At 34.1% G+C, this 25,646-nt stretch overlaps 1 protein-coding gene across 5 annotated transcripts in view; it reads left to right on the top strand.

The window, feature by feature from the left end:
• The window catches only part of SEMA3A (semaphorin 3A), a 434,105-nt gene that overhangs the window by 305,698 nt on the left and 102,761 nt on the right, over positions 1 to 25,646 (top strand). For all 5 annotated transcript variants that reach the window (XM_032484103.1, XM_032484104.1, XM_032484102.1 and 2 more), the window contains one exon: positions 2,641 to 2,760. In XM_032484103.1, coding sequence (XP_032339994.1) covers positions 2,641 to 2,760 — 120 coding nt within the window. The remainder of the gene's footprint in view (positions 1 to 2,640; positions 2,761 to 25,646) is intronic.

Genomic DNA, 25,646 nt, shown 5'->3' on the forward strand with positions numbered 1-25,646 from the left:
TTCTTGGATACACTTAGGTGTTACTAATGGGATTAGAGAGTTTGATTTTTGTACTTAAAATTGCATGCCTATTTTTATAGGCATGGTAGGCAGACTAAAACCCCGTTCTTTTATGAAGTGAACGAGACATCTCTCTGGGGCTGCTGCTACTACTTATTAGAGTATTTGTTTGCTTACCACTATGCATGTACATATCCAGTTTCTTAATTTCAACATATGGTGTTGTAACTGGTTATTTATAATCTTGAATGCTGTGATACTGAGTTCATAATCAGGAGTCGCTGTCTTTATATAAAAGCAGAGTATGTGGCCACCTACATGTTTCAAAGAAAGAGGTACCATAAAACATTTTCCTGAAAATGACTTCTTTGCAAATGAATGCATTTCCTTAAGAGTGCAAGTAAGTCCTTTGGGTAAGACTCATGGATGTCTCATTTGTAAATGAGTTTATCAGCTGTTTCCCTCTCCACAGCTTCTTTCCTCTGCCTAAACTTTCTTACCCTATCCTCTTGGGGAAGGAGGAGAAACTGCTGCAGAATGAAGAGTTTGTGACTAAGAGTCTTGGAAGTTAGGTTATATCTAAGTTTATCTAAGATTATGTCTAAGATGTACCCTGTTCAAAGTGGTACATGGATGAGATGCATCTATTCTGTAAGCTAGGAAAATTTTCTTCATACCAACTTGCAAAATCAGTTGGTTTCAGTGCTTAATTTTCTGTGTTATCCTTTGCCAGACCAAAAAACATTGAGGATCTAAGCAGCAAAACAGTGGGAAGAATTAGATACTTATTTCAGTTTCTTACCTAAACTACTCAGCATATGTTAAGCACACATGAGGAGTCATAACTGGGAAGTTTTCATATTTTCCCTTAAATAGGCCTAATTCACATTTGGAACAATATAGTTATAGGACATCCTCAGATTTCATCCTAGAAAAATCAGTGAAATGAAAAGCAATTATCTGAATTTAAATAACAATTATTCTGCTCAGCTTTGTTCTCCTTATTTCATGGAGTTAATAGAGTTAATACCAAAATCATCAGTTGCAAACACAGAACACAGATGTCAAGTGGAAATATACTTAAATTATTGCAACACTTCAGTTATAAACTCCAACTGAGTACATAAATCTAAATGTATTCTGAGCTTTCACTTGAAGAGTTACGGAGAATGACTTTGGGAGTGTTAGAGGTGCCAGGACGAACCCAGGTCCTGTTATGTTTGCCGGAATTTCTTGCTCTCTACTCTGCTTTTGATCTTTATCTGCAGTTCTAGTTACATATTTGGTTCTTATTTCCAAATGTTTGTAGGCAAAAACACAAAACTATGTGTATAAGAAACTCTATGGTCAATGACATAGTAATTTTAACATAATTATTATTTAGCATGTGAATATTCGTTTGGATATTTAAAACATGAATATTGTATATTCCATGATGAATTCATATTTTCTGCTTATATGTATTTAATGTTTAAGATTTTTATATGTTTAATAGACTATACAATTTTATTTAAAGGTATTTTGAGAGTTTGAGTTTCTCTTTTTATTGTTTTCTTTTTACATTATATCAATATAGACTTATCTGTTTAGAAATGTTTTTAAAAAACTGAGCCTTTTCTGCTCTGAATTTCTTTGGCAATTAAAGTATCCAGTTTATATTCTGACTAACTAATTTTTCCCCCTAAATCTTTCCTCAACAGGGACAAAGGGCTAAGATTCCTCTTTATTCATAGAAATACATTTTCTTTCACAGGGATCTACAGATATGATAGATTATATAGAAAGAATAGAAATAGCTTTGTTCATTCTGTTTCTTATGTGATAATTTATTTGAGTAATAAAATGGCAGGAATGTCTAAACTTCTATAAATAATAACAAGATATGACTATAATTCTGTCTTATAAGTAACTGTTCTTTACCTGGGATCCATGAGTCATTGGGCAGGGGGTCCATGTATGGGTTCAGGATGTGCATGAACTGCCCAAAAATATTTATTAATGATAGCCACTCTACTAAAGACTCTTCAGCCTATAGACATACCACAGTGTACATCTTCTCTATCTCATTCCATGCCCAAGTGGTCTGTGAGGCATGGGGAACGTTTTCTGGAGGAGGTGGCTTTATCTTTTAGGGTCTATAGTGCTTACTAGTAAGCGGCATTACTCAAGTTCAGTGATGGGTTACTGATGAAGTTTTAAATTCATGTTTAATAGAAGGTTGTAGTATCTTTTATTTTTGATTTTTCCACAGTTAAGCTCAAAGCTGACTTTTACAAAGAAATTTTCACCATTGTTATAATTTAACTAATTCATTAACCCAGTAATTTGCTTTTTCTCTCATTTCTGGAAGTTCACCTATAATAACAGGTTATCTATAACTGTGTTCAACTTTAATATAAATAAATTATAAATAGTTTTAATAAAAAAGTTAAAGAGAATATTACATTTAGCCCCCCCCCAAAAGTAAGAACTTTAACTTCTGTATTTCATGTAATAATATAAGCAAACAATAGAATAATAAGCCCTAAAAATGTTGTGAAAAGTACACAAAAGAAATCTGTTCAAACATGCCTAGCACCCTAGAGGATACTTCAGCCATACTAACTGCTAGAACTCACTGGTTTTCCTTTTGTCTTACAGAAAGAATGTGCTAATTTCATCAAGGTGCTTAAGGCTTATAATCAGACTCACTTGTACGCCTGTGGAACGGGGGCTTTTCATCCAATTTGCACCTACATTGAAATTGGACGTCATCCTGAGGTAAAGCTGGCTTTTAAAAAGTGGTGTTTGCCCATGACCCCTTCCTTTTCAAATGCTTCATTGCTGATTTCATCAGCTCATTTAGCTTCTGGCTTGCTATTCAAGGGTACCTACTTGGAATTCAGATGCTGTTATTAATTTTAATCTGTGAATGCAAGGAGAATGAAACCATCACTCAACAATAACTATGGAACAGGAGGAAGGAAGGAAGAAAGCATTTGCTTTTGCCCTGAATTAGAGTCCAATGCATTTTGCATGTGCAGCAGATGTCGGCAGGCTGAATGTGTACTGTTTTCTCCTTCATTTGTGTATTGCCAGCTCTCCCCTCCATTTCCTCCCTCAGCCAGAAGTGTCTGCCACCACAGTTGTTTTCTTCTGCCCAGGGATTAAGAAAGGATGCCATACATGTGCACAATGATGTGATCTCACATTTGACCTAAATTATTCACATTTGTGTTCTTACTTAGCTAGGCTTTGCTTTTATAATTTTGGCTGTTATTTTGTCAGTGTGAAAAAGAAAAAGAAAAAAAATGTTTGGTGGCTATTGCTTCTAAAGGATGTTTTAGTGAGAAAATTTAGTGAGGAAATTAAAGTTAGGTAAATTTAAGTAAAAGTTGAAATTGGGGATATCTTTATAGGAAAAGTTACTAGTGTGGAAAGCAGTTTCATAAGTTGGACTTATCAATAGCCTTCAATTAGAAGCCCTTTTATAATTTTTGGCACAAAATCCTAAGAAGAACAAAAGTGTTCATGTGGTGAGAAAATCATTTGTGACAAAATTTTCTTCCAAATTGGAATTTAGAAGTACTCAACAGATAAAGGATTTGTTCCCAGAATATTTCTGGAATCGTAAAGATAAAATAGAATTTACATGTTAGCCATTTTTTTTGTAACTTAGACTCTTGATTGATCTCTATTTTAATTTATCCTGAAGTGATATAAATATATTCTTTCAATCCAAAGGCTTAGAAATCAAAACAGTTTGTGTGGTACCTTCTTTTAAGAAGACACCTTGAGACTATGTGGTTTCTAGACTAAACACAGTTACTATGACCTTCCTGATGATCCTGAGACAATCAAAACACTTTCCCAAGGTCTCACCAGTTTAGGCATTTGCCCTCATTGGCCTCTTCCCCTACAGCATCTTTCCTCCTCTCTTTATTCACAAGCATGCATACTGTGCTTACTGACATACCCAAGAGTTTTAAGTAAAAAGCTAGCTTTAAGGAAAGGCAGTCCTACTCAAATTACTTGTTTCGTATTGATGAAAGTTGGAGTAATTTCTTGCACACGGTCCTAGAGACTTTGTATACTTCACTTTTTAGCACTTTTTAGCACCTTCTGGATAAATCTCTCCCTCAACTATTTCCTATAGTTGGACATCCTGAACATTGGGCTTGGTGATTGTCCCATTTTTTCTGTATACTGGAGACAGTTCTAGACAACTCCCTCCACACCATATTCCACTTTTCACATCTGCCAAGCATTGTGCTGTATAGGGCAGTGGTGTCAGGAGAGTTGAACTCCAAGCACAGGTTAGTGGAAAAGACATGGGCTTTAGGGTCACGTCTGACCTCTTACCATGTTCTACCAGTTACTAGCTGTGGACTGGGAGAATTACTTAACCTGTCTGAGACTCTGTCTCATAATATGTAAAAACAAATCTCTAGATCCTCAGTGTCCATACATTTTAAATGAGAAATTGAACTTACTACCTCCAACTACCTTCCAACCTTTCCAGCAGGGCATAACTCCCTGACATTTTTTGCTATAGAAACTCAAGGAGTTCTAACCCCATCACTGTTGAATGTATGTCCTCTGGCCTCAGCCTGCAGGGCTTTTGTCTGACCTCAATTCAGTACTAGATGCTTGATCCGGAGCAGGCTACTTTCTTTCTTTGTGTCTTTGTAACCTAGAAAGTGATAATGAGAATGATCTCTACCTCATGTGGTTGTTGTGAGAGTTTAAAATTGTCTAGTAGGTAGTAGGTAGGAAAAAAAGTGGGTTAGCATTTTTAAAATATAAATGTGTATTTCATGCTGGAAGCCGTTGCAGCTTTGATGTTAATAATTGTCACTTTGCCTGTTAAATGTACCTTACTTCATCAGAGGTTGTGAGTTAATGCCCTGGGCTCTCATTGTTGGCAGGTCATTCTGTACTTATCTTAATTTCCCCCCTTTTTAAATTCAAAGCTTAGATGATCTTGATGGCCATTTAAATTAAAATATCATATATTGTTCCCGTATTTTTACCATTTTCCCCAAAAGTAGATTTTTTTTTTTTTTTTTTGTCTTTTTGAAGTTGCTCTTTAGCAGAGTTCACAGAATTTTTCCTTCTCAACTCACCAACTCCTCACTGCTGTTTTGTGGGTGGGTGGGGGAAGGCAGAGATACAGGTTGTGGAGCCAGGCCATTTACCCAGGAAAATGGAGGCGGCCATTTCCTCCACTGAAATAAATAAGTAAAGCTTCCCATCTAATCTCCTTAAGGTGGGATATTGGCATACAAGTATTTTCCTGAAACTCTGTAACTCAGAACCTTTGAGAGAAGTCCTTCAGAAGCTCAGTGATTTTGATTTGTGTGGTGATTGTATATGGGGGAGATGCTGTTCCAGGCTGTTTCGGAGATCAGAGTGAAGATGATTATGTAGTTACCAGGGGAAATTTGGAACACTCTAGACGGTCAATATAGGAAATTCTGGAAAAGATATTATCAAGATAGCTTGTCTAGACAACATAAAATTTAATATTCAATGCTTAAGCTGCCTTAAGAGAGAATCTGCTTTAAATTGATCTATATTGGTACTTAAAAAACTACACTCTGATTTAAACAGTTATGCTGTTTTTTAAGTTGAGGAAAAGAGACAATAGGTGCTTCATGCAGTTAGGAAGAGAATGATAGTAATGGAAAGACTGGAATAGTAAGAAATAAAATAGTAATCAGGACCGAGGCCAGGATTGTTGGATTAGAGTTGATAAGGTCTCACAAAGTTTGAACTTAGTAACTTTTCTTTACAAGGATGGATTCTCAGACAGAACCAAGACAAATCTTTCTCCTATATTCTGCTTTAGAAGTAGCCTGTATATTTTGCTATTTCCTGCCCCGCACTGAATACAATAATGAAATAGTTTCCTTTTTAAACTTCTATTCAGCCTTTACATATTATGAATAATTTTATCATACAGAAAAAGACATTTTGTTTTTTGCTTTTATCATGACTTCCCAGACATTTTAGCATCCAGTTTTTTCTTTGCAGTGCTTTTCCTTTAAAATAACTTTGTCTTAACATTGAGATCCCATGATTGTTGAAACCCATTGTTAGAATTTTTGGACTTATCATTCCAGGTGGCTGGACGCCACAGAAGTAAAGACACCACTTTTGAAACAAAGCAGTACTCCTTTCATTATTTAATAGCTTTAGATCTTGCAGGAGGAAATTAACAGTTCCTCTTAAATGATGAACAGTTTGTAAAACAACAACAACCTTGTTTAGTCTCTAGTTATTAAAATAGACCTTATTTTATTCTTTTAGCTTTTAAATACCAATATTAAAACTCCTGAATATTGTATTCCAAAACCTACTCTTGCTGTAGAGTGAATGCCATATGACCACACACAGTATGTCATTGATTGCTGTATTAAACAGATTTTCTGTTTCCTGTAGTACAATTGGGAATTGCTAGACCTATTAATTAATTCCAGGTCTGTAAGATGTGTGTCAATCAGTTCTTGGGTATCCTCCAATAGTACTTGACACTGCAGATAACTGCCAGTGAGGTCACATACTTCATACACATGTGTGTGTTTATCATAAAAATGCACTCAGAGTTCATGGAAGGAATGATTCAGAGCTAGAGTACAGATGAGTTTTGAGTTTAAGCTCTCAGCATCCATGCCATTGAAATGAAAAGTGTAAGTCATCCTTACGAGACAGGATATTCCCAAAAGGCTTATACTTATGGTATTTCCCTTCCAATTTACATCTGTTAATAAAAAAATGAATGAATTTAGGAGGAGTATAGATTTTCGAAGAAGTCTGGATATTTTCTCAAATTCCAAATGGGCCTCCTCTAGGCACTGGGAAAGAAATCTAAAGAAAGATGGACCCAGATGAAAACTGGAAAATATTAACTCTATAAATACTCTCAGAATGTCATGATCTCAATTTATGATAGAACCAGAGGGACATTAAGAAATGCAGTGAAGCTTAATGGCTATCTCTGAGGTCATTTCTACAATGACAACTAATATATCAAGATATAAAATAAAATGTTTTGTCTGATTCTTCCCTTCCTCCAAGAATATGTTTTACTTTTATGTAAAACTTTGAATTAGATGCTCTTAGTAACAGTCTCCAGGGCCAAAATGCTACTTAAGTGGTAGCTAGTGATCTGTTGACTAATTTATACATCTAACCTAACCTCTTCTAATTGAATTATCTTGCTCAATGTATTATGTCCGTTAGTCCAATAAAGCCCAAGTTTATCTCTAAGAGAAGACGGTAAAGCTGAGGAGTTTAGATTTCTTAGTAAAACAATGAGGAGTTGCTTTTGGGTGGGGTCCATCTTTACATCTTTCTTAGATCATACGTTGGAGTCTGGATTTACTCTGTAGTAGGCTAATGTAAGTGGGAAAAGTCAAGATTCCTTGGTGATTTCTTCTCTGCCTCCTAATTTCCACCAGAGGCAGCGTGTCCCTCATTGGCACTGCCAACCTAAGCCAAATGTGGTTATAGCAAGACCATATTGATTTCTAGGTTCTTCTTTCCTAATCTGTCGGTACTTGAATCATGTTGGAAGGCAGACCGTACAAGTTACCATGCTGAATAAACAATACCACCATTTTTATTGCAAATTAAATTTTAAAATGCTGTGTTGTTTGTATTTGAGGAAAAGGATCAGTTTATAAATTCTGAGTGATCTTAACAGCTCACCAGTACATTTTCCATAAGCTATTCACATTCTAAACTTTAAATATTATCAATAAGACTGTTTCTCAAAATTAATAGAACTAGTAGCCAACTGAGATAGTTTGGGGGACCTAAGTCATTAGAAACAAGTCTAGAAAAAAAGAATTCACAAATGGTGAAAGAGAGAAAGAGAACCAAAAATCCAAACCAGCATCACCTGTACCTTATTTAAAATGTTTTAAATCACTATTTTATATTTTGACTTGTTTGCTCTAAATATTTGTTGTGAAAACCATAGTTATGAGATAACTTTTAATACTCTTTTACCTTCTACACTTACTTGGTTTAATTGTACAACATTTTCCCCTTCATAGTATTTCACCACTTTTTATTTCCAAGAACAGTGACAGGAAAAAATGGAAACGTAACCCCTGAGTTCTTAACTTTCAGTGTATTTAGTTTCATGTTTTGTCAGGTCTGGTTCACCTAGTGCAAGAAAAAAATTTGGACAAAATTAAAAACACTTTTCTTAAGGCTGTATTGGTGCAGTGGTGGCATTGTCAATTACCTATTAAAATACTTTAGTATCCATAGAACTATATTGTAAACAATACATTAACCAATCTATTTTTTCTTTTCCTCGTGAACTACTAATAGTTGGTTTGGATCAAAGACCTTATATTTACTGGAGCTAATCTATCACTGGAGCTGTGTATTCCTCAGCCTGTCTTCTACTGTGCACTTTTTGATTGATTGCACTGATTCTCTGTATAATCTATTTTAAGAAGTCTCTATCCATAAAAGCTTTAATTTGCTTATTATCAATATTACATTTCACACAAAACACAAAGAGTATTTCTAAACCCCATTGCCTGCTCACATGTTTGTGCTGTTTTCATCTTCTCTTCTGTTTTCCTCCCTCTATCATGACCCTTTCTTTGCCCTTGAACTCTAGTTCTGTTTTCCTTCTTTATCTCTTTGTCATCTTACCTAAACTACTTCATTTGGAATCAAAGGTTAAGGTACTGGAAATACAACTTTCATATACAGATGAGAAGGAAGGTGTTAGTTTGATATATTTGAAACTTTGGAAAAATAGCAGAATAAACTTAGACTGAATTTCCACAAATCAGAATATATTTGATTCCTTTTACAGTGTATTTCAAATAAGCATCAGCACATTATCTTGTAAATTTGTTTTAAATCATAATGGTTCACTCTGATAATAACCTGAAAAAGCGATGTAAGTACATTCTAAATTATTTGGATAACTACCTCATAATCATGTAAAATCTTAAGATTTTAGTGCTTTTGCTTGCTTAAGGCTTAAGATCATGTGAGTGCCAAGAATATACCTTTAATTTTCTTGGGCTATTGAGAAGGAAACAAAGGTTGACTTGGTATGTAAATACTCTCTTCCTGCCAAGTAAAAGCCAAAGTGAGGTCAGAGTGGGCTAGTGTGAAGGAAGAACTTGCTGTGGTTCAAATAGAGAAAAGTAGTTAGAGAACTAAATTACCCCAGAACACAGAGGGGGCAGACTTGCTAACCCCAGACAGTAGCTTCTGGTCACTAGAACAATGTGCCTATTGCAAGAAGGTATTTACTTTCAGGATACACAAAAATAGTAGTGTCGCATTGCATTGCTGTTGCTAATTTCAATTGCATTTGCTTTCTAGTTTTGTTGGTACTTAGCTTTAAACAGGAAGAACCTATACTTGGCTTTATAATTTTATAAATTTAGCTACTGTTAGAAAATATATGATGCAGGATACCTGATGGCACACTAAGAAGATACTACCTTGTGGTAGTTTTTAAGCAGATAGTGTCACCTTTTCCCTGTGTTCACATCTGAGGACACTCACCTGCCCTTGTATAATGGCCTCTGGTCCAGGTTCCTCATGGCTCTCAGCTGTTCCAGGCTTAGCACAGGTGGTCAATTTGGACAGAATGTGAACTGGAGAAACAGAAATAGCAAAGGTTGGTGCTGAGAATCAGCATGAGGTGATGAGAATAGCATTGAGGTGAAAACGAAAGACATAGAGAAAACCAGAACTTCTGGAATCAAGGTTTTATTTATAATACAGATTTGATGGCCTACTAGGAGACAATGGAGGCTTTACATTTATATCTAGGCTTCTTCAGATTTGTAGCAGCAATTCTGTTCAACTGCTACAGTCAATGCCCAAGTGATCTTGAAAGCAATTTGTTTTTAGAAGAAATTTGTATTCAGTAGAGATAAAATTAACTTCAATACAAACATAGGAAATGTTTTTCCTAAACAAGGTTCTAGTAGTAATGGTGAGGAATTTAAACACAAATATCTGCCCTCAAAGGGCTAACATATGCATAAACATAAACTTCAACATAGGTGAAAACATCAGTAATAGTAACAACTATACTCTCAATAACTGGTAGTTACTGAGCAATAATTATGCTCTATAATAGCAACTTCACATGTATAACCGCACGCAGTCTTCACAGAATCTGATGAGTTCGGTACTCTTCATTATCTTCATCTTATTGATGAGAAAATTAAGGTTTCCATGGGTATTTTGTAATGGACCTGAGGCAGTCATGCTGTTTAGTGGTTTATGTCTCAGTCAAGAGCCTGCCCCTTTAAAAGGAAGTGCCAGCCCCGTGCAGGGGAAGAGAAGGGGGAAAATCATGAATTCTGATTTAGGAATTAAGTCAGGGATTTTGTCCTGTGTTTATTTTATATTTCAAAAATTCTTAATGTGTATCTGGTTTGAATAAGGTGATAAGCTAGATTTTGAAAAATGGGTGAAGTATTGATGGATGTGGAAGATCCATTATTTTAAAACCAGAAAGAAGAATACAAGGACAGAGACATTAAAGGCCACTGGGGAAATGACAAGTATCCCTGTGTGCACAGTGCTCAGTGATCTTCAAAAAAGGAGGCTGGAAAATTAGGATCAAGTTTGGTTTGGGGAAGCTAATCAAGAGCTGTACAAGATTTTAGGAAAAACTACTAATATTGCTATGACTGGTTTTGAAACATATTTTTGGTGGAAATGTGTTTTGCAGGGGATCGATCTATTTCAAGATTATAGCATAAGATGAGTAGTGTCACATGATGATAACCTGGACTGATACTGAGTGAAAGATACTGAGTAATATTTAAAATTCTCATAACAAGTAACAAGAAATCAAAATAACATCTAAATCTCATAAACCACTAGATAAAATAACTGAGCTGATAATACTCTTTAAACTCCCCAGGGAAAAAATGGTTTCTCAATTCTTTTATGGTAATTAGGTAAGCATGTTTTGTAGTGTATTGTGGCTTATGCACGCTCGTTTTTCACTCCTAAGTCTACAAATAAGCTGAATTTATGTTGTACATAAAACATTAGGCTCTGATATGCAAAGTTATGTGAATTTCTCACCATACTGTATCACTAAAACATGGTTTCTCCACACTTGTAAATGCAGACAATGCTATTTTGTGTAATGCATATGTGAAAGCATTCAAACACACTTTGTTTAAAAAATAAAAATAAAAAAACAACTGAGTGAAAAGAAATAAGGTATATAGTACTCAGAAACTGATTTTTAAATGATGTTTTAATTTTAATTTCATTACTGTATTACAGCTTATAGTGATTTTGTGAAATTTTTATGGAAATGATATACTCATTTTAGCCCTTGTTATTCTGCCGCATTTCCCTCCTTTTACAACTACTATCCATGATTTTTTCATTACTTTTATTACTATTAATGACTATCATTGTAGGCATATTTCGTGGTTTTATGATTATAGCATTTGATAACATAACTCTGTGATGGAGCTGTAATCTCCATTTTTCAATTTATGAAACGAAGTCTCAGAGGGGTTCAACAACCTACCAATCTTTATACAACTGGTAAATTTGTTGTCGTAACTATCATAACATATGGTCTTTCTAGTGACATAAATATGGTCTAACATTGTGCCAGTTATACTTCATTGGTAGGATACTGTCCCATGTGGTTTTTTAAAATTAGATTTTTAAATTGTGATCAGAATTCTTAGCACAGGATCTATTCTTTTTACAGCTTAAGGGCACAATTCAATATTGTTAACTATAGACGTGATGTGGTGTGGTGCAGCTGATCTCTAGAACTTACTCATCTCGTATAACTGAAACTTTATACCCATTGAGCAGCAGCTCCCCATTTCCCTACCTCCAGCCCCTGGCAGCCACCATTCTGCTCTCTGACTCTGTGAGTCTGACTGTTTTAGATTCCTCATGTAAGTAGAGTCATGCAGCATTTGCCCTTCTGTGACTAGCTTATTTTACCTAGCGTACTATACTTCAGGTTCATTGCAACTTTATCCATAATAGCTAAGATGTGGAAACAACCTAAATGTCCATAAACAGATGACTGGATAAAGAAAATGTGTGGTGTTAAATACAACGGAATATGATTAGGCCTTAATAAAGAAGGAAATCCTGCCATATTCAATAATATGCACTATGTGTTCATTAATACTCAGGACTAAACATGCTCAAAACATTGAATAGCAAGCAAAATGAATTACAACTTGCATTTTTAGGAATGTTCTTGAAAGAAGCATTAAGTTCTTTGTGCTGTCAGCTTGGTAAAATGACAATGAGCTAGGATAGCATGAAACAGTTACTTTCTGTTTCTACTAATTCCCTCTCCATATAATAAAAATATTCAGCAAAAATAAACAAAACTGGCCGACTGGTACCTCTACTTTAACACACAGGAGAGTGGTAATATGTTTTACAATCTAAAGAGAGTTGTAATTCTTTTTTACCTAAGGGGGAAAATCAGAATCTATGGCATTAATAGAAGTACATTTGAACTAGGTTTCTTAAAATATTTTTAAAAAATTAATGATTTTCCCAACTCTCATTCAAAGTAAGTTTAGCAAAGATGGAGGGTATAGCTCAGTGGTAGAGCATGTGCTTATCTTGCACGAGGTCCAGGGTTCAATCCCCAGTACTTCCATTAAAAATAAATAAATAAAAACCTAACTACCTATCCCCTAAAAATTAAAAACAAATTAAAAATAAATTAAAAAAACAAAAAAGACTAATTTTAGCAATGAAACATGCTCTTTTACTCTTTCTCAATATTTTGATCATGTAATATTTCAAGAACACAGAAGAGTCTGGATATTTGTATATGTAGAATTCTAGGTTCTCTAATAAATAGAAAATACTTAATTTTATATGGCATACAAATGATCAAATAACAGAAAATTGGCCGTCTTAATTTCATTTTCTTTAATGTAAATAGACCTTATCAAACTATCCCTGCCTGTGAAGATGTTGAAATATTAATAGGTTTGGGGAAAAACTATATTTTTACCTAAAATTAATTTTATACTTATGAGTTTTTAGAATTTCCAGCTAGAACAAATTATTTGGATAAATATTTGTGTATGTGAAGGGACATCTTTTAATCATTGCCTAAAAAAATTGAATGACATAGGCTTCAACTTTCACTTAACCCAATTATTTCTATCTTTGCATGTTTTGTTCATATACTTTAGCAATTTAAATCTATTCCTATATAAATGATAGAAAATTTGATATTAGTACCTTAGTACAGTTTTGAGATTTCTGTGTTGACATGCAGGAAATATATTGTTTCAAATTGTCAGAAATCAAACTGCATAAAACGACTACTTTCCATTTTTATTTTATTTTTATTTTCCAGTCTGCCATTTTAATTCCATTGTGCATCTTTGGTCACTGAAAGCAATCTCAGGAATTGCTGAGTGGTTAAAAAGGGAGTCTAATGGGATCTAAAATCAATTCACAGGTCTGTCACTGATTCATTGTGTGACTTTTGCTGCCACTGAAATGACATTAAACTGGTTTCCTCAACATTTTTATACCTCAGGATTTTTCTTGTGATGAAAATTACTTATCTGGATGCATTATGGATATATACTTTAAAATAATAGGCTAGTGATTAAGAACTACGAGGCTAGCTTCTATTTTGAGTTACCTCACTTGAGATTATCACAAAGCTTTATACAGAGGCTAAAAGTCTGGATCTTTCTAGTATTGCAAATGGGGTTTTGTATACATGCCAGGGTTCAAGCTCCTTTTAAGTGCTTTTATCCTGGCAAACTTTTCTTCTCTTGATTTATCTTTTGTTGGCATTTAGTAGCTGTCTTACCTCATATTTAAATTACTTAACCTGGAAAGGATGGATGTTTAGTGTCCCACATTGACTTGCCCTTTGCTGGCCTAAATCATGGAAGCAAATGTAAGATTTGTAGGCAGGAACACCTATTCTTTGTATTATGTCATGCCAGATAGCAGTCCTAGGTACTACCTTGACATTAAATCACGTTTTTGCAACAACAATATGGAATTTTTAAGGATTCATGCTAAGTTTGCATAATCTCTTAGACATACGTAAAAATGTTTTTTCTAGAATAAAGTGTAATAACTTATCTGACAGAAGACTGGGAAAAAATATGCAAGTGGTAAGCAAAATATTTCCATTTTTATCATGCAAACATCCAGATAAATTTCCTTATTCATAAAGTGCATCAGAAGCAGTCAATAGTTTCCAGTCTCTTGATTAAAATCAACTTCAGGTGAAATTAAAAAATAAAATGGTATGTTTGCCAGATGAATGACAAAAAATATAATCCCACTTACTTTTCTACCTTATACTTATCAAAGTCTAAAAAAGTTTAATAATCTTCTAAAACAGAAATTAAAAGTATTTTTCAACTATGCTGCTAAGAAAAATATTTTGATCTGAAAGATTTTAGTACAGAAATTTAAGTTGGAAAATTAGATATTCGCACGACTTTTAAAGCCTAACATCCTGAGCACAAAGCTCAGAAGTATCTGATATCTTTCTTACTTTAAAAAACAATGTGTCCAGAGTTAAACTGTGACCAGAATTTCCACAAATACTTGCTTAAAAATACATGTTTATAAAATACATAGCTTATAGTTTCTATATAGCTCCTCTAATTCCTAGCCTTCATTTCATAATATAGGAAGTCTAAACTCAGACCACTTAAACAGTATTCTCAAATTCCACGGCTACTTAATGGTAAAAGCTGAACTTAAACTCAGTTCTCCTGATAGCCAGCTTAGAATTCTTTCCATTTCATTCTACTGCTTTCACTCACAAACTCAGAAGAGGACATAAAGGACCCAATTTTTCACTTACATCAAGCTTTTATAAGTTTTTTTTGTAATTAAAATGAATATGTAAGTAACATCAGATAACTACTTTTAAAATATAGTTGTATTTTACATTCTTTCTCCATGCATTCATAATATGATTATAAACTATGTAATGTAATTTCAGGGAAAAGTATATGATTACTTTCACAAAAATAGTATTTCCTTATTGAAAATGAGTCAGTTGTCTCTTCAGAATAGGTAAAATTTGAATGTTGTTTCAATATTTTACATTATTTCCCTTTGTTCTCATAAAAGTAGCTAGATTAAGGATGATTTCTATTAGTTGAAGCAGTCAACACATATCAAATATTATCAAAGAAAATAACTGAAACATTGAGAAGGCAGCCTGAACACAGTGAACACCAGAATCATGCAACATTTCACCCACACACCTCTGCATACAATGGACAAGAATGACTAAACCCTTTGATCTCTCCTGGATAACATGAAAGAGTACAAGGAGGAAAAAAGCAACATCTGTTAGAAAAAGGGTTTAATGAACAGGGTGGAGACCAATTGAGTGTTGACACAGAGCATGAGAAAAGGAAGAGAATGCAGAAACAAAGTTATTTATAGTCACAGACCTCAATTAGGTCCAAAGAGTAAAGTCTGACTTAGAAAAAAAGATATTAAAATAAATGCAGTTTGATTTATATTTAAAGTGTAAGTCCTGTAGTGAATTCTCTATAAATATTTTCAGTAGGAAATATACATATTATGTGTAGCACATAGGTATATAACTTTTATACACAAAGCTATATATTATATATATGTGTGTGTTTATATCCATAGTGATGGCATTATCTTAGAGAAGATTGTAAAGGTGTAAAATAAGGAATACAAGTCAGTTTAAACTGGCTGAACATATATTTGTAAATATAGACTTTAGTCTGTTTTCCATGTAACTTAAGGAAATAAATGTCTGTTGCGGAAAAAGTGATTGTTTTGAACGGATCTGTTCCATACAGGATAGAGCTTGCCTGGGCATTGTCCATCACTCAACTGTTGCAAATATCCAAAGCAGAAATAATTTCTCAGAACTTTACAAATTTGGGTGACTTTCAGGCTTGTGAGTTTTTGGATCTCAAAAGGTGATGGTGGTAATGTTGGTGGTGGTAGTGGCATTCTTTCTTTTTTATGATTTGTATTGCATGCTGTTGCAAGTATAGATTTCGCTATCATGTGAGTTAGTATTTTCTAGCACTCTGTTACAACAGCTGTTTCCAACCTTATGTCTGGTAGATGACATGTCCGTATGTGACAGTCTCTCGTAGACACATCCATCATTATATATGCATAAGAATATTCTGAAATACACATGGGTAAAATAATGACATAAGAGCCTTAACCTTTAATTAGTCACAGTTTCTTTAAAATAAAAAAATAAATAAAAAGAAAGCTATTACAAATGTACGTATTTAAGTTCAGGGAAGCAAGCCATATTTGAGGTCAGAGAGAAGGTGAATCATGGGCAAAAAAAAAAATGGCAAGAAGCCATGATCTTAGATTTGTGAGAAAGTATTTAGGAAATACAAAAATATATTTGCCTGTAAGATCATGTCTGTATGTAATAGACTAAGTAGACTTCTCTGCTGGGCACCAGGCAAAATGTATAAAGTCACCATGACATATGGTTCCACTTGGTAAAATAATACTATTAACTCAGATCCTGCTCCCTCCCTGCTGCTCACCACCACTTGGCCTGGCCAATCAGGTTATCACACTGAAGCCAGACCAGTCTTCTTGGAAAGCAAGCTGTAGCCTATCACCTCTGTTTAAAGATGTTTTCTTGCCTCCTTTTAATCCTAGCAACTAGGGAAATCTACTTTTTGGTCTTGGTCCTTCCTATTTCAGCATCCTTATTTGGACCACTCTTCCCTTACCCTCTCCTAACACTCTGGAGTCCCTTTTCTTCTTTCTGTTCCTTTATATTCCTGGTTTCTTTTCTTCTAGGTCTTTGCACTTATTGTGTCTATTTCTTGAAAGAATCTTCCCCCGGATGTTTACTTTCATAAATTCATCTCATCCTTCAAATCTCAACTCAAGTGTTACTTCCTTATAGCAGTTTTTCCTCACTTCCCTTGTATTGTAGGTAATACTATTATATATACTCTCATAGCAATACAGGTGAAAAGGCAGACAAATAAATAGTGCATATATTGTGATAGTCCCATAATAGGGATTAGAGAAATTTGTCTGAAAGAGCATATATATTTGCACATCATAAACTCTGAACAGCTAAGGATCGTTTCTTCATCTCTCAAGGGTTAATTAGTCTTGTGTTTCTTTTGTGCAAAAAGCCACAGAGTGCAAATCAGAATGAGGACCTGAAATAAAGATCACCAGCCAGCTTGAACCCTTGAATTACTCCAAATAATCTCTTTTAAAAATGTGGATACTCCATATTTCAGTATAAGCCATTGTACAAATTTGACATGTATCATCATTTTCATGTCAGGAATAATCCATATTGATTAACATACAACTATGCTCAAATTTTGGCACTTTTGATTTTTTTGTTGTTGTTGGTATAATTGTTATATCCCTCATATGCATATAACCCTAAGTAGAGAACAGATTTAAGTAAAATTTTCATGGTAACATTTGATGTGCAATTGAAAGTTACTTTGCTGTTATAGCTTTTATGTAGCAAGTCAGGAAAGAGGTAGTTGCAGGATACACATGACTGAACTTGAAGGAAGAAAAGGAGGAAAGGGGGACTAAGAGAAGGAAAGAATGAAGTAATACGCCTCAAAATCCATTTTGATAAAACAGGTTGAGCTAACCATGGAGTTTATTATATAATAATAGTAACAATAATATAATGATAAATCTATTACTTTTTTATTTTGGGCTCTTTGTTTAAAATAGAATAGAAATTCTTTGTGGACTTCAGTGCTCTGAATGAAGGATGACACTTAAAAGATTCTGTGAGTGCTGTCACTCATAACATAACATTTATATTGAAGTCTACATTTCTCTCCTGAAGACTAACACAAAGGAAGCAATAAATATAATAAGCAGTGTAGTGTTCAGCAGCAGCTTTTCCTGACAGTTTAGGGAAGTAGGGGTTTTAAAGTGAGAGGGCAGAGGAGACAAGGGGGAGGCTACAGCAGAAATACGTCCATACTAACATTAAAAGGATAATAACTGAAGGTAGCATTACCAGAAAACTGAGATCCATTGTTTGAGTTTCGAATGAAAGCTCTCTGAGGATAAAGGCAGATTCTATTTTAGTCAAAGAATTGCCAAAGTCAAAGAATTGCCTTTCGTCTTCCTCCATGAGGATTTAATTGGCAGGAGATGACATAACCTGCTTAACAATCAGGTACTTCAGAGGTTCCCAGTTTGACAGGGAGCAGGGTTCCCTGGTCTCTCCTTAAATGCCTTGTTTCTTCTGTGTGAACAGTATGCATTTGGCATATGTAAAACATTAATTCACTAATATTCTCAGAGAGTAGACTGTGGGTTGAACAGAATTCCAACTTCAGAATTTTAGTGGAATGTACGAAGTTATGCAGAAATGCAGCCTACATGCCTATCTATTGAGGAAAAATGAGACATTGTAATATGGCATTTGTGTTCATAACATACTGATTTAAATTCTAGAGAAAGCATCTCAATACTACATGCTTGGAAGGTTAGAAAAAGAGCATTATAAGAAAAATCACTGCCTGTTTTTGACAAACTAAAAACAACTGAATTAAGCTCTTCCCTTATGAGTTATTAATAGGTTGATACATTTCTGGATATTCACTGTGAGAACAGTATGAAGATATTGTCTAAATCATGGAGTCAAAAAGTAAAGCAGTTTTTCTAAAAACTTGAGTCTTTGGAAACCACTTTGGATTAACCAGTTAGCTAGATTAAGATTTATTTATATCATTTTATCTCAAAGTGATGCAGGAAAACGGGTGTGGGGCATGAGGAAGGCCCTGTCCCAGGCTTTAGTTGAGCCCGTGGGACGTGCCCTGCTAAGTGTGGGTCCTTGGCTTTGCACAGAAAAGAATGAGTGAGCCACAGTTGAGTAAAGGTAGATTTCTTTGGAGAGATACATCAAAAGGCAAAAGAAAGGCCATGAGGTACGGGGGTTGGGTGCTCAGATTAGAGTAAAAGTAGGTACACACTCTATGTATACACAGAGTGCGGGCCATCTCAGAAGGGGGAGATAGAGGGTGGCAGCCACGAGGCACCATGTTGCCAGTTTTGGGGGGCTCAGTGGCTTCATATGCTAATGAGTGGAAGGACCAGTCTAGCTAGTCTAGGGAAGGGGCTGGGATTCCCAGGAAATTGACCATTTCCCACTCTTTGACCTTTTGTGGCTAGCCTTGGGACTGCCGTGGTGCCTGTGGGCATGTTATTTACCATACTAATATGTTACAGTGAGCATATAATGAAGCTCAAGGAAGTCAAATCTCCCACCATCTTGAGCCTCAAGGCTTACTGGGGATTGAATCTTTCACCATTCTGGTGTTAATCATTGTGTTGTTCCTCGAATGGCTGTGCCCTGCCCCCTTCCTGTCTCAAAAGGGATATTGTGATCAAATATGTTTAACCTAGTAAGGCATTCTGCCTAATAACGATTCTGAATTGTAACACTGAATACTTCTTTTTCTAATTCTCCTCCCGTTTTCCTAACCTAGGACTCTGATGATAAGGTATGTGCTTTCAGTTTGGAGGGGTTTTTTTTTAAATTCAGATTAGATATGAAATATAAAGTATTTTGTGTAAAAGCATATTCTTTTTATCAAGCTACACAATTTCCTACAGCACGCTGTGTGGCACATTTTAGACGCTTGATAATACTTGTTAATTTAAGTTAGTGAATAACCACTAGTAGCCTAATTATTATAACTTTAAAAGTATTAAGTTTATTCTTATTTTTAATAGGAAAACAATCAGTTAATGTCATGCATTTGGTCCCAGTTTGATTTATTTTCTTTGATTCTAGGTATAAGCTTAAACTCCATTTTGCATTTGTTCAACTCCGTGTGTGTTACCTTTTCTTTGTATTTGGATTAAATCTTTCCTCCTTGCAGAGAAGACAGGCTATTGACATATTGAAGGCTATTTCTGCATTATATTTTAGCAAATCATCTGCAAACATTGAACTACCTGTCCATTGTTTATGGAGCAGACATTAAAGAATACATCTTTCAGAAATGGAACTGAGGATACTCATAATTTAGCAGCCATCAGGACACTGATTGTCAAATTCCTAAATTTTTATTAAACACGCATTGGTTTTTTCCTGTGAAATAGTCCAAATGACTTATCCCCTGAACTTCCATGGTTTTACTTATAAAGTTCTTACCACTAACTTCAAATCCTTCCAGATATAATAATAGTGAGACTTACAAATCTACTGTACTAAAAATGAATGTTTTAAATATCTTATGTATTTAGTCTCTGTATACCTGTTAAATATTTCAAGTTTATAAAGCAATTTTTTCATCAGTACATTTCATAACCTTTAAAACTTAGTTTGATAGCACAAAAGGTTTCCTTTCTAGTTCACAAGTCTCGATATTTAAAGTAATACCCAGTATACTTAAATGATGAGTTGTTTCTGTATAATAGTTTTATGTATATATAAATACATATAAAAATATATACCACCCTTTAGAAGCTGCATAATTATTATTAAAAAGCACTCAATTTGTAAAATAAGCCCTATAATGAATTTACCATTAGAAATTTAATAACTACTTTTAAGAAATGACTGTTTTTAATTAGATGTTTAGGTAATTTGAAATTATAACTTCATGTGATTTTGATATATAACATTTCTGTCAAGTGATTGAAGGTTACAGACTATTAAATCATTACTTTCAAAATTACAGTCGCACAAAATTACAATTACAATTAGTAATTTTAACCTTCTCTATTTTTATGTATGAAATAATTTTGCACTTTGGTATATGTCAAAATATTAATAGTTGACAAATTTTTGTAGATTTGTATCTATGAAGTTAAAAATATTTTTGTTGAAGAATTTATAATCAATAATGGCTTGATTTATTTTAAAAATGGCAAAATTTATACCAGTTATACAAATAGCAACATGTGTAGTATATATTCTCCTGCCAGTAGAGTACCAAACTGATAGCTGGACTGAGATCTTGAGATCCTGTTTCTATTTAAGGGGAAGTATTTTACACTACTCAGAAAACATGCTACAAAGTGGTGCTTGAGATGAGTGTTTACATATAATTTTTCACCAAATGGCATTTTTTTTCCCTAACAGCTCTAAATTGACTCATTGTTGAATCTTAGGAGAATTATTATTTCAATGCCTTTTTTACTCTTAGTATAAGCTCAAAAAGTTAAGCATATAATTTTAAATAACTTTAAAACCTTTCCATTGTTTTAAATCCTGGAAAAAATAATAGCATGAAAGAATTTTTTTGTTTTTTTTAACATGTTAAAAACCATTCAGTTTTATTAATTAATGTATATTTAGTTCACAAATAGTCTGAAGTCTTTCGCACTGCACTGTATGATCCTAGATCAAAATACAGATTACAAGAATTTAGAAGCATTCTTGTGCTTCTGATATAATGATCTGAGAATTATAATTTTTATGGTTTATATAATAGAGGCTAATTATTTAGTAAACATGGATATACATTAATTTTATGACCTTTTAAGGAAAGTTTATGTTTACTTTTCTTGAATATATGTGAAAATGTCTTTATTTCAACAATGTCAACTAATATTAATTACTGTTCTTGCTTTTATGAAGATATATTAGTATTTTAATGATCTACCATCTTTTTATCCTTAAAAAGCAATTGGAACAATATGTAAAATTTAGAATGATCTTTTGTCTCACTGAAATACAAAGAATGATTCCCTGAACATTTAACTAATGGTAATCTCTCAGAATATTTTAAATCAATGACAAATATTATCCCCATTTAGATTTTCATTGCACATTTTATATTATAGTCTTTAAACTTCCATGGAGTATTAGGTATAAATGATTCACATCTAATCTAAAAAAGATTATCTTTGAAGCAGCAACAATCAAAACCAAAGAACTTTTCTTTTTTTTTTTACTATGAAGTATTTTTAATCCTGGAAAGGATTTGACTACTAGTAACCAAAGAGCAATATTTAGAGGAACAATAAAGAGCTTTCCCTTGTAAAGGAATAATTTTATCTTTTTTATTTTTAAATTCTGAAACTAATATTTCATATTAAAATGGCTTTTATCTTCTTGGGCAGGAAGTTGGGAAAAATAAATAGGATAGTGCATTTCATATCATTTTTCTAAATATGTCAAATTTTGTACCCAGAAGATAATAATATATTCTATTATCTTTAAGTGGATGTGAAAAATATCTTCATAATCAATCAACATACAACACACACAGAATACTATTTGTTCTATATTATGATAGTAGTAAATAAAATGAAACTAAGACAGGCATCCTGCCTTAAGTAACTTAGAATTTACTTAGAGACATATAACTGTCAAAGTCAAAAAACCTATTTTCAACAAATGCTTTTTTGGTGCTCATTTTATGATGATACCAACTTTATAGATTTGTAGTTGAAAGATAAATTGGACATGTTTTCTATCCTCAGAACTGAATGTGCCTTTGAGAAGGAAAGAGTTTGTAACATAAACCAATGACCAGTTATAGTTATGTGGAGAGTGCCATGGAAGCCCTGATTTTGGAGTATCCAATTTTGACTGAGAGTATTTAAGCTAGCTCCCAAGCAGGTCAAGACAAGAATTGGGTCATTTCAGAAAATGGGAGGAACACTGCAAAGCACAGAGGAACAGGAATAAAACTAAATGCAAAAGCACAGAAGAAAGCCAATGCTAGTAAAAGAATTTTACAGTGCAATAGATTTTCAGAGAACAGAGGTCAGTGGGAATAAAGTGTTTATAAAGGTTTCAAGAGGATAGTAATAACAGCAGTAACAATAAAACAGCATCAGTAAACTACTGTTTTTGAGTTACTCCTGAACACTTTTCTGTATAACTTCTGTTATACAGATTCTTCCAGATCTCCACTGAGCTGTTTCTCTCTAAGAGAAGCCTTTTCTGGCTGCTTCATTCTCAGTCTCCACCCAAGTTAAGTCACCATATTTTTAGTATGATATTGTCCTTCAGAAACCATGTATTAAAATTGCTTGGAGGAAAAAAATATATATATATCTGTCTGTTTCCCCTATAACACTATAAATGCCGGAACACTGATGCTCTCTCTGTCTTATCCAGCTCTGCAACCCCAGCCCCATGGCATGAGGTAGGGTCAGTAAAAAATTAATGATTACATGTCCAAACACTATGCCAAGTAGTTATCTTAGTTCATCAGTATAACAGTCTAAATAGACACATGGAATTTTTTTGCATTTTATAATGAAAAAAAATGGAAATTAGAGAGGTTCAATGATCTGGGGAATTCCAGAGCCATGTTTTGAACGCAGGTCTTTATAACTACTAACCTCTTCGTACAGTAACTTTTAGTTACTTGAAAGTAAATTCTGATAATAGCCTGCAAGAGTTTGGATAAACAGATAGAACAAAGTAAATATTTTCATTAAAGAAGAAAACCAGAAAAACAAAGACATGAAATTGATAGCAAATGTACTATTTTGGGTGGTGGAATATGACTAGTAAGAGAATATGCTGAATAACCATTTTTCAGATTAGAAGATAGAAAGAAATAAAGTTGGGCATTAGGATTAGGCCAAATTATGAGGAATCTTGAAAGAAAGTTATATATATGAAACAGAGAGCTACTGTGGATTACTGAATGGGAAATTAATATGGTGAAAGCAGCTTTTATATAATTTTAAACTGCTAGAGGAGCATGTGATGGAGTGATTGGATACAAAGGGATAGAGCATCAAAGAAGTTTTCTAGGAAGCTAAGCAGAAATCTAGTCTTGATATGATCACTGTAGATATTTGAATGTTGAAGGTGGAAGAAAAAAATATAAGAGCATTTTTGATTAAAGGATACAAAATTAATAATTGATAGTTAACAAAGAATAACTGAAACTGAGGATGATTTCATTGATAAGATTTGGCGCATCATCAGATCTGGCTTAATTATAGGATCTTGGTGTTAAGAAGAGAGAATATGCAGTGCTTAGTTTCTGTTTCTGTTGAGGTTATGATTTGGATGGGACGTTCAAGCAGTGTGTCACTTAGGCAGATACTGAGCTGAAGGAGAAAAGGTAGTAGACATGCAGTTGTGGAGGTCCTGACTGTGAAGTTCTGAGTTATAACTAAGGAGAAAAAAAATATAAAAAGGCCAAGACTGAAAGTTAGCAAAAGTACTTTTGGTAAAGCTAGGTAAGAAATAATAAAGAAAGAGGAAATAGAGACAGAGGTGAAACAAACACAGAATTGAGTCAAAACTGAAAATCATACCTTATAATAGGCAGAATTTCCATATTGAATGAAAATGCCGAGGAACAACAACAGAAAGCCTTGGGAAAAGTCTGGAGGTTGGGACAAGAAAGTCGTTGGTGTTCATGGCCCTTCAAGTAGAAGGGTGGGAATGGAATTCAGAATAAAATATTAATGTGGAAAGGATCATTGAGGACAAAGGGACAAGTATAAAACAATTTATGTGTAAAATTTGTAATATGTAAAAAGAATCAAATTCAAGAAAGTGTTGGTCAACAAGAAAAATGAATTTTGCAACCAGCCAAATTTATCTTTATGTGTCTAAAATGTATTTCCCAATTAATCCTTGGAAAAAAACTTATCTTAGTTTCTCAGGTCTATCATGTGTCACACAGGCCACTGGTTATCATTCTGAGCATGTGAAGAAACAAGGCAACTTGCCATAGAGTAAGATTAGAAATAATAGCTCCTTGTTCACAGAAACTTTTCTCAGTACACAAACCACATCTTTTTTGCCATGAATTTTTACAGTCACACGTTTCATGTAGCAACAACCTGAGCAGTTAAGCCTACTATCTTCTATTATAATACCTTGCCCATGCATGTAATTACTGTGCATTCCAGCTCTGTTAATTATTAGTTGTAACCTCTGGAGCATAGGGAATATCCTTAACTGTCAAGTGAATAAATTCATGTCTATCTCCTAGAACATTTGTGGGGATATAAATAGGATTTGAAAATAATAATAATAAAAATAATAGCAAAAAGTTTATATGTACTGGTCACTTAAGAGAAAACAGCCTTAGAGAGGTAAAAGTCAGAGTCACACAACTAGAGTATACAGAGCAGCAGAGCCTGGGCTCAAACCCAGGTGCTCCAATTCCAAAGGCTGTGAAAGTGGCTGGTAGAGAACTAGCATCTTTCTATGTTCTCAGCTTGCGCTTCTCTAATTTAATGCTAGTGCTGGAGAGAGGGAGGACGAAGGGGACAGTCGTAATCATGATGTAGGAGCCACACAATAGCAGTAGGCTTTACGTCTTTTGATATTCACCCTTTGGTTCTGTGAAGCAGTCACACAGAACACCTGCCTTTATCATAGCAATAAGGGTAGGAAAACAGGAAAAACAGCATTGCCCTGATCTCTTCCCTGATGGTGCATGACCACCGATCTCCCAGCATTGAAGCAATTATAATGTGTCAAACAGTGGCAACATTTTAAAACATAAAATAAAAGATTAGTGGAAGGTAAACAGTGTGGTTTGACCATACATTTAAGGTTCAGTTGAACTCCCTCTTCCAAAATACTGTGTGTCAAAGCTTCTGACTCACAACCAGTCACGTCTTCCTGATAACCTATTCATATGCATCTTTTCCATTTTGCCTTGTTTATTTTTAAGAGTGCAAGG

Source organism: Camelus ferus, chromosome 7 (assembly GCF_009834535.1).
Source record: "Camelus ferus isolate YT-003-E chromosome 7, BCGSAC_Cfer_1.0, whole genome shotgun sequence".
NCBI classification, from domain to species: Eukaryota; Metazoa; Chordata; class Mammalia; order Artiodactyla; family Camelidae; genus Camelus; species Camelus ferus.